Source organism: Paroedura picta, chromosome 10, assembly GCF_049243985.1.
Source record: "Paroedura picta isolate Pp20150507F chromosome 10, Ppicta_v3.0, whole genome shotgun sequence".
NCBI classification, from domain to species: Eukaryota; Metazoa; Chordata; class Lepidosauria; order Squamata; family Gekkonidae; genus Paroedura; species Paroedura picta.
The window spans coordinates 70,468,212-70,481,729 of record NC_135378.1 but is presented as its reverse complement, the minus strand read 5'-3'; the positions used below and the strand labels follow the sequence as shown (position 1 = coordinate 70,481,729).

The 13,518-nt window shown below is 46.8% G+C and overlaps 1 protein-coding gene across 1 annotated transcript in view; it reads right to left on the bottom strand.

Moving 5' to 3' along the window:
- The window catches only part of SLC39A8 (solute carrier family 39 member 8), a 28,093-nt gene that overhangs the window by 13,798 nt on the left and 777 nt on the right, over positions 1 to 13,518 (bottom strand). Inside the window, exons 2-6 of the mRNA XM_077300763.1 lie at positions 11,267 to 11,573; positions 7,709 to 7,874; positions 3,066 to 3,235; positions 2,641 to 2,763; positions 1,079 to 1,249 (exon numbers count right to left, since the gene is read on the bottom strand). Of these exons, the coding sequence (XP_077156878.1) occupies positions 1,079 to 1,249; positions 2,641 to 2,763; positions 3,066 to 3,235; positions 7,709 to 7,874; positions 11,267 to 11,573 (937 nt within the window). The remainder of the gene's footprint in view (positions 1 to 1,078; positions 1,250 to 2,640; positions 2,764 to 3,065; positions 3,236 to 7,708; positions 7,875 to 11,266; positions 11,574 to 13,518) is intronic.

Below are 13,518 nucleotides of genomic sequence, written 5' to 3'. Positions count from 1 at the left end.
CTGACCACCCTATGAAATCCATTAGATATTGCTTCTATTTAAGGTAGGACTCAGCCACACAAGCATGTCCATATTGGTTTTGGCACGTTGCGCCACCATGTGGAATCCACTAGAGTTGGAGAAGCAAGGGTGGTATCCCAGGTGGACAACAGACACCCTCCTACCCTCCCAATACCCGTTGCTCATCATCCCATGCAGAGGTAAATAGTTCAGATCATTCTGAAAGTCTGTGTTAGACTTTCAGCGTTCCCCCCCCCCCAAAAAAAGGTACTATATTGCCCACATAAGGAATTCTGGCACATCCATATCAAATGTACCTTTGATATTTTGTTTAAAGAGCTCTGAATATTGTTGGCTTTTTTTAGCTGCATGCCTCAGATTTAAAAAAGAAAACTACAACTAAAAGTATTGGACTAAGGTGAAGACACGTTCATCTAGGAGCTGATTAGAGCTACAGGTCATAAACCAGGCATTAGGTACATGGCTTGAAAGGGGGATTAGACAATTTAATGGGTGATGGAAATCTGCTCCAATGATGAAAGAGAACCTCCATGCTCAGGGGCAATACACCTCTGAGTGCTGGCCCTGGGGGGGAGGCAAGAAGGGGACACTTTGGCTTCTTATGACTACTTGTAGACAAGTGAAATCTGGGTGGTCATTGAGTGAAATACTGGACTAGACGGACCATTGGCCTGATGCAGGAGGATCATCCTTTGCCCCTAAAGGACAGAGGTGAATTCTTGACATACCTTTGGGTTTTTCTTAAGTAGAAATTCAAGGAGGAAGGAGATCTTGGAGTCTGCCAAAGGATACCTTTACCCCTCTGTCATAATTGTGATCATTTTAATTTATACAACTGCATTCTTGGCCATTAACAAAAGTTAATGTTTTACATCAACTGTACATTCATTCCACTATGGCAGCATTCTCATAGTACTGAAACGCATACTTTGACACTGATTTTAAAACCGAGAACAAAAACAACGGATCACTTTCTTCCCCCTTCACAGATAATACAAAGGAGTGAGATTCATTTATGAAACATGCATGAGACTCATATTTGAAACAAAAGTCATACCTGGCCAGAAATCACACTGAGGCTGTCGAAATTCAAGGTCCCGTTAGCCTCAGCTACAGCTGGATTTGCGTAGCACACTGCGGCACCATTAGTGGGTTTGAATGTTTCAGGGGGGAGAGGAAGATTTTGGGGAGGTTTCAGTTCTTCAGGGTCAAAGTGGCTGTGGTCCATCTAAAGAAACCAAATGAAACGATATAAGGAAAAAAATAGTGTGGAACAAAAGCAAAAGAAGAGTTGGTTCTTATATGTCACTTCTCTCTACTCAAAGGAGTCTCAAAGCGGCTTACAGTCACCTTCTCTTTCCTCTCCCCACAACAGACACCCTGTGAGGTGGGTGAGGCTGAGAGAGCCCTTACTGCTCAGTCAGAACAGCTTTATCAGTGCTGTAGCGAGTCCAGGGTCACCACTTATCCACCCATTGATGCCAGCCAATTTATTTTCAAAGAAGCCAATGAGCTATATCAGAAATAACCATGAATGGGTGTTGCATGAATTAGCCTTGCCAATCAAATGCTGCAATTCTTTCTCTCCCTTTCCATGTACAGCCAAATCATGGTTTACTGCCATGTGCAAATCAACACACTCCAGTTATTACTAACCCTCCAAACTAGAATTGCAAACCAGAGATTTACTACAGTGTGCAATTCTGCAATGAAGGGCACACACAAATCACTGTTTGCATGTTTGAATGGAATCATAGAATCACAGAGTTGGAAGGGGCCATACAGACCATCTAGTCCAACCCCCCTGCTCAATGCAGGATCAGCCCAAAGCTTCCTAAAGCAATGGGAAACAGTGACTTGACTCCAGGGATGGAGTGACCATTAAGGACACTGGGCAGTCCAGATGATTGATGGGCTGGAGGGCCACCCCCATCCCAGGGTCACCCAAATCCTACAAATAGGCCTTGACCACCACAAGTCAATCCTATATGGCAGCTGTCCCCAACCCCTGGTCCGGAAACCGGGACCGGTCCATGGCTCCTCCTCATCCTCCTCCTCAGCTGCTGCCTCGGGGGCTGGCCTGCCACTCTGCCACCACCTTGAGTGTTCTCCAGCAGCCACCATGGCTGGGGCTCCCCCTTGGCATGGCACTGCACAGCTGCTGCTGGCAACGCCCCCCAGTGGGCAGCAGGAAGTCAGGGGCGCCGGTGGGATTATTACGGTGCAGGATTAAATAACTATTAAGCAACATAGTAGAACAATAGTAGAACAACAACTAGTTTACTAAAGCTCAGTCTTCAGTCCTAAAACTGACTACAATTAAAAAGACATTGACAGCCACTGTGTTATCGTGGTTTCGCTGTTGTGGAGACCCAGGTTCAAATCCCTTCCCTGCCATGGAAGTCGGCTTGGTGATCTTGGGCCAGGAATATACTCTCAGCCCAACTTACCTCACGGGGTTGTTGTGATAATAAAATGGAGAAGAGGGAAACAGCATACTTTGGGGCCACAACGGGAGGCAAAGCAGGGTACAAAGGAGGCAAATTAATATTTTAAAAATAAGTTCATTTTTAACAATAAAAAGCTTGCACAACTCAGTACATCCTGCTACTTACTCACCTGGCTATAGATCTTCATTATCATTTTAAGAACTCTTTCCACAAAGAAGAGAATGTAGAATCCGCCAAACACAGCTACGGCTTTCTCAATGTAATTGTCTACCTTGGGATCAAATCCAAACGCCTAGGAAGAAAACAGTCCTTTTTAAATGAATCGGCACATTTGGATTATATAAACTGACATAAACTTGCCTCTGGGAAAAAAAGGGTTGGATCCAGCCAGCTTTTTCATGTCCTTGCCCCATCCCCCTCCCTATTAAAAACCCCGTCCCACATGCCCATGATAGGCCCATAATCCACAACCAAGCCTTTTTGATAGTCAGAGGGGTCCCCCTCTCCCCTTCTTCACCAACAGAAAAGCTGGTTGGGCCCAACACCATGTTCCCAAATTCTACTACCGTCCCTTTTCGGTTCTCTCCTTCTTACCTCTGGTATAAGCTGAAAAATTGCATTGGAAAAGAGTGTTCCAATAGCCAATCCTACAAAGTACGTTAAGATCTTGGGAAAATATGGCTTCCTTAAAAGAGGAGTTAAAACCAATCCAAGGAGTGATGCAAAGTTGATAATAGTCACGGTGAGGAAACCAAAGCCCCAAACTGTGAGGGAAAAACAAACACATGACAGAAACACTATGGATTTTAGAAGACAGAGGTACTTGATGGGGTGTCTTTTGAGAACAACCTGTTAGGGGGGGAAATGCATAGATCTCTTTGCTGAACAGCTGCAACTGGAACTGAAACTCAGAGAAATATTAGGGTCAGGCCAGGATAAGAAAATGATGCATGTGCCAAATGCTTTAAAATCTGCTGACTGAGAAAGAAAAACTCCTCTCCCACCTCGAGTAACAAAATTTAATGGGGCAATTCACTTAGAAACGGTGTATCTTAAGCCATTAAATATGTTAAACTGCAAGGGAGACGTAGTGCCGTACTTCAAAGGAAGGATGACCTCTCTGACTGAGGTAATGTTCCAATTTTTCATGTTAAAGCTATGGAGCGTAACATGACATGCCAAATAAAACCATCCAGGGGCATCTTTTAACAAAAAGTGTGCCTAAGGACAAGCAAAAGTAATATAGCAGTAGAACAGGGGTAGTCAAACTGCAGCCCACCAGATGTCCATGGGCTACAATTCCCATGAGCCCCTGCCAGCAAACACTGGCAGGGGCTTATGGGAATTGTAGTCCATGGACATCCGGAGGGCCGCAGTTTGACTACCCCTGCAGTAGAAGAAGAACTCTCTCTGTGTCATGTACCCACAAGTCGCTTATAGCTTACAGCAATTCCATAAATTAACGGCCTCCAAAACTTCCTTTCATTAACAGCCTTGCTCATGGTCTTGCAAACTCAAGGCCTTTCCTGAGACTTCCTTTACTGAGAGAATCAAGTGTTTGAGCAAAGAATTATGGCTGACTTTGCATGTTGTGACACAGTTTACTAATTTACCATAATTAGCTTTTGCTAATTTTTTGGTCTTAAATCTTTTATGGTCTTAAAGGTGCTATCGGACTCTAATTTTGTTGTGTTCCTTTACTGGGGCAATCCATCTCCTGTTGAGTCTTTTTCTTTTCCTACCATCCCCAACTTTTCTATAGCATCACTGTCTTTTCCCCGTGAGCCTTATCTTCTCATGATGTAACCAGGATAGAGCATTCAGTTTAGCCATTTTAAATGCTAGCGTTGTCTTGAGCCGTTGAGTCTTCAATCTGAGTTGCCACAACATCTTTTTGTTTTAATTTATTTTAGAACTGTGAGCAATCTAAAATTTAAAAAAAAAGATGTTGTTGCAACTTGACTGAAAACCCAGACTCTCAAGACAATACTAGATATCCCACTGGGGTAAAGTGAGCAGATTGTCCCACTTTTGGAGGGACATCAGGGGGTACCTGGCAAATTTTACTTATGTTCAATTATTAAAATATATATATTACAATACTATTTTTGCGTTCTATACGTTCTATGACACTTTTTGTTGTTCCGTATAGACCAGATTTGTAATCAAGAACTTCCCCTGGTCAATGGTGTCCCGCTTTACCAATGTTAAAATCTGGTCACCTTACACTGGGATCTATATCATGGAGCGATACATCCATCCTACTAAAAGGGAGGATAGATGTCTTCCATGCCACTCTTCCATATCACTCTGCGAGGATCCAAGGTGGACTCTACAGAAAGGGTTACTGGAGCCCACCTTGAATCATGGGTGGAAACTCCTCAGGTAGAGGAGACAATGGCAGGCTTCCATCATGCCCCCTTCCCCGGTAGCCCCTTAGGCTGCCTGAGCAGTGAACCTGCTCTACCAAACATCCAGTGCAAACATGACTCCACTCAAAAAGAAAGTAGTTATAGATCATCAAAATACTAATGACAGTTTGTTCCAAGTCTCCTGACAACCTCTACCAGAGGTTTCCCATAAAAGAATGCAGTGTACGGTATACAGCCACAGCACAGGTGTCAAGGAGGAGCAGACCCCTAGTATCTCTTTTCTAAAAGCTACCAATCAAATGCAAAGGGAACCACCACAATACAATGCCCCTAGCCAGCTGGTGCAAACAGTTATCATAGTTAAAAGGCACTTAAAGATTCAGGAGAATCATTAAGTAGCATACTTCCACCCACCTCCAGTGAAGATCATGCATTAAGGTGACCGACCTGGTTCAGTGCAAAAATCAGGTCAGGAACTGGATTTATATGCATCTAAATAAGACAGCTCAGTCAAGCTGTCTTATTTAGATGCATATCAACCTATTATTATCTTTGACCACAGAAGCCCTGTGTCCAGGAACTTCTATTTGAGGAACGTCAAAATGAAAAAGCATGCACACATTCTATCTTGGAGGGAGAGACAACCTTTGAACCACTTTTGTTATTTTCAAGAAGCACGTTTCTCCCCTTATCTTGCTGTTAGGCACTGTGATAGGTAGAAACTGGGAGGAAAGGTCAGTTCACAGATAGTTGCATTTCTGCCTAAACTGATAGAGAAACAAACTTCCCATTATACCTTCCATGAGCCACATCAGCTTTACTTAAACTGTAAAAGTCATCAGAACTATCTAGCAGGGAGTAGGGGGATGCAACTTAATCCTAAAACAGCACACACATGTACAGTGTTAGTGTTTACTTTTTTCAAACACTAACAAACCAATCTTACAGGGAAATTCACTGGCTTGTCCAGATATCAGGGGCTATTTTTGAGCTCCTTTTATACAGCCTGCCTTCCTCCTGAAACTCATGGCCTTATGACATCCTCCCTAAATACTACCCCCCCCCCCTCATCCCACCCCTGGGCACTTTCCTCAAAAATCTCTCAGCATTTGCCATTTCCAGAGTAATCTCTGTTGGAAGTGGCAGACTTTACACTATCTCTTAGTCTCAGACTTCAGAGGGGAACTTACAGAGTCAGAGAGATCAATAGGCCAGGACTCTGAACATCCTTCCTTCCTTCCTTTCTGCTGCTCTGATGCTTGGAAGCATAGATTGCTACTCTCAGGGAAACTTCCTTCCTTCTCTCCCCACTACGCCCCTCTTCTCCATCTGGGTGCCATGGGAGCTGGACATGCCTCTTGCATCTCTATCCATCCCAGCTAGTTAGATTAGATTAGAATCTTATCTCTGCTCTACCCTGTCTAGAATGGAGTTCTGTTCAATAAAGGACTCTATTAGTTTGCAAAGATAAAGAAGGTCTGTTTGTGACTTCGTTTCCTGTCAGCACACACAAACCAGATCAGCTGTGCTGTGTGGTGAGCCTGGAGCCCCCCTGCTAACCCACACGACCCCTTCGATCTAGAGGGAGCAGTTCTCTGCGTGCCTACACAGTCCTGTATCAACGGCACTTTTGCCATTGCTAATGCTTGATAATGTACTTAATAATAAATAACATTTTAGTTTTAACCTGCCCTTCCCTCAAGGCTCAGAACTACTAACAACCTATATAAAAAAACAATATAATAACAATAATAAACATATTGAAATATTCTTTAATCAGATTACCGTATTTGCTGGCGTATAAGACGACTGGGCGTATAAGACGACCCCCCCAACATTTCCACTCAAAATATCGAGCTTGTTACATTACATTACAGTACTATGGGCCACTATGGGCAGCTATGTCTATCCCAACTGAAGTGCACCCGGCGTATAGGACGACCCCCCCACTTGGGGGCATGTTTTTCAGAGGGAAAAAGTAGTCTTATACACCAGCAAATACTGTAGTTTAAAACTGTCTCTCATTTCCCAGCGGAAGGTGGTATAGATGTCAGATATAGTGAAAGTTTTGCTGTTGTTTTGGGCAGGGAGTCCAGCAATTCAGTGCCATTGCTGGCCTCAACCACAGGCCTGGTGGAAGAGCTCTGCTTTACAAGCCCTGCAGAACTGTCCCAAGACCCAAAGGGGGCCTTGATCTCTTCAGGGAGAGTGTTCCATCTGACCAGGGCCAAAAAGGCTCTGGCCTTAATAGAGGCCAATTTCACATCTTCAGCCAGGGCAATGGGCTCCCTTTCCTCATACAGTGGCACTCCTAGACAGAAGCCATTTCCTGCCCAGGAACCATCATACAAGCCTCCACTGGAGAGCCAGCTTGGTGTAGTGGTTAGGAGTGCAGATTTCTAATCTGGCATGCCAGGTTCGATTCTGCACTCCCCCCACATGTAGCCAGCTGGGTGACCTTGGGCTCACCATGTGATATCAGGGCTCTCTCAGCCTCACCCACCTCACAAGGTGTCTGTTGTGGGGAGAGGAAAGGGAAGGCAACTGTAAGCCACTTTGAGCCTCCTTCGGGTAGGGAAAAGTGGCATATAAGATCCAAGTCTTCTTCTTCACTACCCACAGCACCGTCTGTTGACAGATAAAAGAAGAAGAAGAGTTGGTTCGTATATACCGCTTTTCCCTACCCGAAGGAGGCTCAAAGCGACTTACAGTCGCCTTCCTCTCCTCACAACAGACACCCTGTAGGGTGGGTGAGGCTGAGAGAGCGCTGATATCACTGCCCGGTCAGAACAGTTTTATCAGTGCTGCCATATTTAAAAGACTAAGCTCTAGTGTGATGGATGTACCAAATATATTGAGTGCTACCTTCTGTAGGCGTCGGCTTGGAACTGCCTTTGGACGGGGCCCTTTCACACGGGTGAAAAATCAGCTGTTGTAAGACAGCAGGACATACTGTGGAGAAGCTGGAGTCCGTTATCTTGCTGCTGTTCGGCATTCCGTGGGCAGCCAGGATGTCTTCGGCAGACATGCACTGAAAAGGAATGAGAAACTTGCATTGGCTTGAGAAAGACAAAGTGGGGAAAGACGATGCTTAGGGAAGGCTTGAGTCACCTGGCTGATGGACGGAGCCTTCCATTTCCCTGCAGTGCAGATGCTTGCCCAAATGGAAGAGCCCATCCACACAGGAAACTGCTTTGGCATGTGGCCTGCATACATAGGTGAGGTCGATCAGAAACCTCACAGATGTTAAATGGCATTCTTAAAGGACATTGTTTAAGCTTAAATATTTATCTGATCTGGCAAGGAGCTGTGGTTTGATTCCCAAAACATTTTAAGTTAGTGAGTCTTCCATTTTGTTGCACTCCCACTTGTATTTCTTCATCAGTGCTGTTTGCAGGCTGTTGAATAAAGTTCTTAATGTTCCTGGTGTTTTTTTTTTTACCATGAAGCTCTGTTAACCAATCAAAAATCTTCCCGTAAAGCTGGAGCATCTTATATGAATCATTATGCAATTCCTAAGTGTAAACTTGGAAAAGCCTTAACTCTGTAATGAATGGGATGGACAGAGATGTCAGCACTGAGTTGGGAAATCCTGGAGGTTTTGAGGCAGGGCATGGGAAAGGTGGAGTCCGAGGTGGGGAGGGAGCTTGGATTGCATAGAGTCTACCCATCAAAGCTGCCATTTGCTCCAGAGATCAGTTGTAATTTCAGGGGAGCTCCTTCCTCCTACCTGGAGGTTGGCTACCCTGGGGATAGAACATTTCTACCTGTTCGGCTAGCTTTCTGTTTACATAGTAGTTGCTTTTTAACCAAAGGGGACATTCAGCCCTGGAATCTCTACCACCTGCCTCCTCCTCCTTAACTCTATTGCACACGCAAACCATCCAAGTCCCACATGAGCCTCCTCTTTGGAGGTTCTGCTCTGGGTGCCCCTGCCATCTGAGTCTAGAGAGGTGGCAACCTGAAAAAGGGTCTTTTTGGTCAGAGTGCCAAAACTTTGGAGCACTCTCCCCAAGGAGATTTGTCAGTCTCCCCCAGTCCTTCTCTTCTGGCAGCAGGTGAAGACCTCTTTTCTTAGCAAACCCCCAGTTAATGCTTCTTGGCCTTCCACCCTGGTTGTGTGTGTCTCCATGTTTGGATATTTTGTGTGTGTGTGTGCATGCACACATGTTTTAATGCCTGATGTTCACTGTCCCTACTAGGGTGGAAAGATGGTACATAAAAGTTTTAAATAAATGGGTCCCCAAAGAGGGTACTAACTTCTAAACCCTGATTCTTTAGCAGGTGACCTGGTAACTATTTTTATTGCATGGATGTTGTCCGTGTCAATATGTATAACACAATTACCATAATACTTTTTTAATTTGGACCAACCAAGTGATATGTAATACTTATGAGTCCAACATGAATTCATTATGGCTTAATTCCAAATAATCATGCATGCGTAAGATTAGGCTGCACAGGTATTTTCTTTCCCCAAAAAATGTGGTGTTCATTAAAGATCCTACAACCTGTACAAAGTACAGGTTGTAGTATTATCTCAATACATTTTGCCTTTTTGACAAATCCCTACTTGACTAATTTCCTTGTCTTTCTTCACTGCTGTTGCAACTGTTGGAAAGTCTCTGACTGTATCATCCAAAGCAGAATTACAGCCTTCTAAAACCGGTGAATTCAGCTGCCTTAGAAGAGTGTAACTCTGCTTAGGATAGATTCAAGTGGGCAGCCATATTGGTCTGAAGTAACACAAGAAAATCAGAGTCCAGTAGCACCTTTAAGACCAACAAAGATTTATTCGCGTGCGCATGCAAAAGCACATTCTCTGGAAAAACTCCCGCTGGTCCTGATTCAGTGATCTCGTTGACTTGAGTCAATGACACTGGCTAATGTTCAGCTCCTTGAATAACCTCCCCTTGCAAAATAGCTCCTTCACTGGCCACGATGAAGAAATGCCTAACAAGAGTCCAAACCACTAGAAAACTGCTCCGTGTGGTTCTTATTTCCTCTCTCTATGTTGTCATGCCTGAACCATCATGGTTTCCGTCCCCAGTATGTAGGCAGCAAACCTCCACCAGGATGCCAGGAAACTCCAGTATCAATGCAAATGCCGACACACCCCTTGGGGAATGGGGGATGGATCAGATTGCATGAGGGAGGCCTGTCAAAATAGGCGTTTATGCGCATACACCCTGAGTCCTAGTACAGGTCGTACACACAGCAAGGATTAAGCAAACAGGTTCGATGCTGTCTTCCAGTGCTGGGGGTGGGACAGAGAGTGTGACTCAAATGGGATTTAACCTCTTCCATCGCCCCCAGCTCCCCATTCGTTTTCACTCTTTGTCAACTCCTGTCTACTCTGGCAAAAGCATCGCTCAGGGACTCTGGTCAGGCTCCTACACTGTAGAGCAGGGGTAGTCAAACTGCGGCCCTCCAGATGTCCATGGACTACAATTCCCAGGAGCATTCGCTGGCAGGGGGCTCCTGGGAATTGTAGTCCATGGACATCTGGTGGGCCGCAGTTTGACTACCCCTGCTGTAGAGTATTTGACATGTTTAAGATGATGAGATGTTTATCAGGGGTTAGTCGCACCACCTGGCTCAATGCCCGTTTACATCTATGCATTGCTTATTAACACACATTCTGGGGGTCTGGGACAGGGAGGGATCCACAATCATCAAGTACTTCCAGCGTGCAACCAATTCAAGCATGCTTTTTGAAGGATGATCTCTGATAGGTGATCCTGAGGCATAAGAATGGGGGGGGGGGACTGTGGATCCGGCCAGTCCACACAGTCAAAGGCAGCTGCCAAGTGGATTGAAGGTGTTTTCTTAGGGAGTGTGAAAGTGTCCTCTAAGTGCTTTTTGTGTTTCCAGACCTCCACCTCACATCCCAGGCAAGCATTCTTATTTATTTGTTTGGCTGTCAAGTGGCACCCAACTCACGGTGACCTAAAGATGCTAATCCCCAGCTGGGACCTGGCGATTCCCCCAGTTTTACAGCTCATCTCCAGGCGACAGAGACCAGTTCCCCTGGAGCAATGAAGCAGCTCAGGAGGGCAGATTCCCTAGCATTATACTCCACTGACGTTCCAGCCCAAAGTCTCCAGGTATTTCCCAACCCAGAGGTGGCAACCAGAGGTTTCCGAAGGGGGCTGCGCTTGCCCGCCTGTGCCTTGGCCCCTTGGGCTTCCCTGCCGAGTCCTACCCAGGGGCGCCCTTGCCTAGCGTCCCGGGATCCGGCGCGACCTTCTCGGCCAGGGCCAAGGGGCATGGGCGCCTGCCTGCCTGCCTGCCCCCGCCTCCCTCTATAAGGGCTGGAAAGCGATGCCGAGGCGGCTGGCAATGCCCCAAGGGCGGCCCGCTGATCCCGGCGAAGTGCCCCCTCCGGGCCGTCCGGCGCTCGGGGCTCGGCAACTGCCGTACCTGGTTGAAGTGGAGCTCGGACAGGGCGGGCAGCGAGTCCCCCAGCCGGTGCGCGGCTCCCAGCTGCTGCAGCATGTGGTTGACCTGGCCCGACGAGAGCGTCCGGTTGGCCCCGAAGACTGTCAGCACATCCCGCGCGAAGTGCTGCTCGGCGGTCCTGGCCGCCCAGTCCCCGGCGTCGCTTCCTCGCGGGCCGAGGGCGGCGACGGCGGCCAGAGCGGCGGTGAGCAGCGTGCGAGCGACGACGGGAGACATGGTCACGCCGCTGCCCGTCTCTGGTCTCCCGGGCTCCGAGCGGCTAGGAGAGCTGGAGGGGGAAGGCGGAGAAGGCACCGAAAGGGTTAAGCCGATGGCCGAGTGCGCAGGCGCGGTGCCGTCTCCAGACGGGACGGGACGGAGCTGCGGGTGTTCTGCTGGCCGCCCTGCTGCGCGGCGCGTTTTTCTACCTGCGCCCCCGCCCGCCCTGGGTGGCAGGATTAGGGTGGGCTCTCTCTCGCTCTCGCGCGCGCTCTCTCTCTCTCGAGCCTCTTGCAAAGGTGTCTCCACGCCGGACAGACGGCTGGATAGCTCGGCCGGGTTCAGGCGCAGGCTGGCTACAAGCCGCCGCTCCAGGGCCACGCGGGTGGGTCAGCTCGCCAGTGCTGCTTGGGTCTGGCTGCCCCCAGGCCCATTTGGGAGAGATCTCCCCTGGAAGCTCGATGGCTTACTGAACTCCCTGTCCGCCGTGTGTTCCCCAGGCCCCACCCCAAATCCCCAGGAATTTCTCCAGCAAGAGTTGGCAACCCTAGTTTTGAACCAGGTGGCCAGAAAGTGTCAGCTCCCCAGTGCTGCTTGGGTGGTGGGAAAAGGCACACTAATCTCTAGTTGAGCTTTGTGTTTCCCAAAGAGAGCTGATAATTTAAGTTTGCAACCAAGATAGGAATAGTCCCTTGGCTATTTGGGCCTCCTCGTCCAGCACATGGTATGCAGAGATGCACTTACCCATCATACATCTGTTTCCCATGAATGTTTATAAAACCATCTAAACCAATAGTCATTTGTGGTAGTGAAGTCCATAAATTAGCCATAAAATATTGAGAGGGTGTTTTTTTTATCTCCTGAATCTATTTCTAGTTGTTTTTGCTGGGTAATTCTGAGTAGAGAAATTAAAATCCTCTTTGTTGAGCACCTGTATCATGCCTTCCCCCCCCCCCAAAAAAAAGAAACCACATTTTTTCCTAAACTATAAATGCTCATACATGTTAGCCTTTCCTGAGTATGTTTACTTGCTATTTCCTGTACTATATAATTTTTGAGTGGGTGGGAGCTATATACAATATCCCAGAGGATTTTACAGGGTCGGTTGCTTTATTCTCAACTTTTGTGTGGCTGTAAACTGCTGACTTATGGCAACCCCATAATTTACAAAAGAGCACACAGAAAATCACAAAGAGAAACCAAATTCCTCTTATGAAAGAGAAATCAATGACTGTATTAAAAAATGTTTTGTGGGGAAGAAAACTTCACTGTCAGTCCCTTCCTGTGGACTCTATGGGAGCTAGATTCTTGCCCTACTTCCATCCTTTCACATGCAAATAAAGCAGACATATTTTGGGAATCTATATTTCACAGAATCATAGAATCATAGAGTTGGAAGGGACCATACAGGCCATCTAGTCCAACCCCCTGCTCAACGCAGGATCAGCCCAAAGCATCCTAAAGCGTGGGAAAGGAACCACTGGGGAATTTTTACTGCTGTCACTGCCCTTGTTGAAGAATTTGGCTGGGCGAATGCAAGCAACTCAGAAAGGAAAAAGAGGCCGGGAACAAAGAGAGCGGAAGGGTTAAGGCGGGAGAGGGGCACAGCTTGTGGTTTGAAGTTTCAGATGGTAAACAAGCATTTGCTGGGCTTTGGCTCAGGCTCAGAAATGTCAACATGTGAGCAGGCAAATACGACCACATCTTCCAGGAAAATAGCAGGGTCATTGCATATCTGACTGCAGCTGGCTTTATCAACTTTCTCTCCAAATAATGATCTCTTGGCATCGGTAGGAGACTTAAAAAAAATAAAATAAAGTGAGTTGCTTGTTCCAGATTTGTCTTGTGTGCACCCAGCCCACATATCAATGTGTTCTTATCTGCATGACAGGAATTCAGAACTGTTCCTACAGAAGACCGTCCATGGGGAAGAATATGGAGAAACTTGCAGGAACATTCCCTTTGTGCTCCAGGCCGTCCCCTCCCAGCATTCTTCTGTTTTAGCGTTGAAGCCC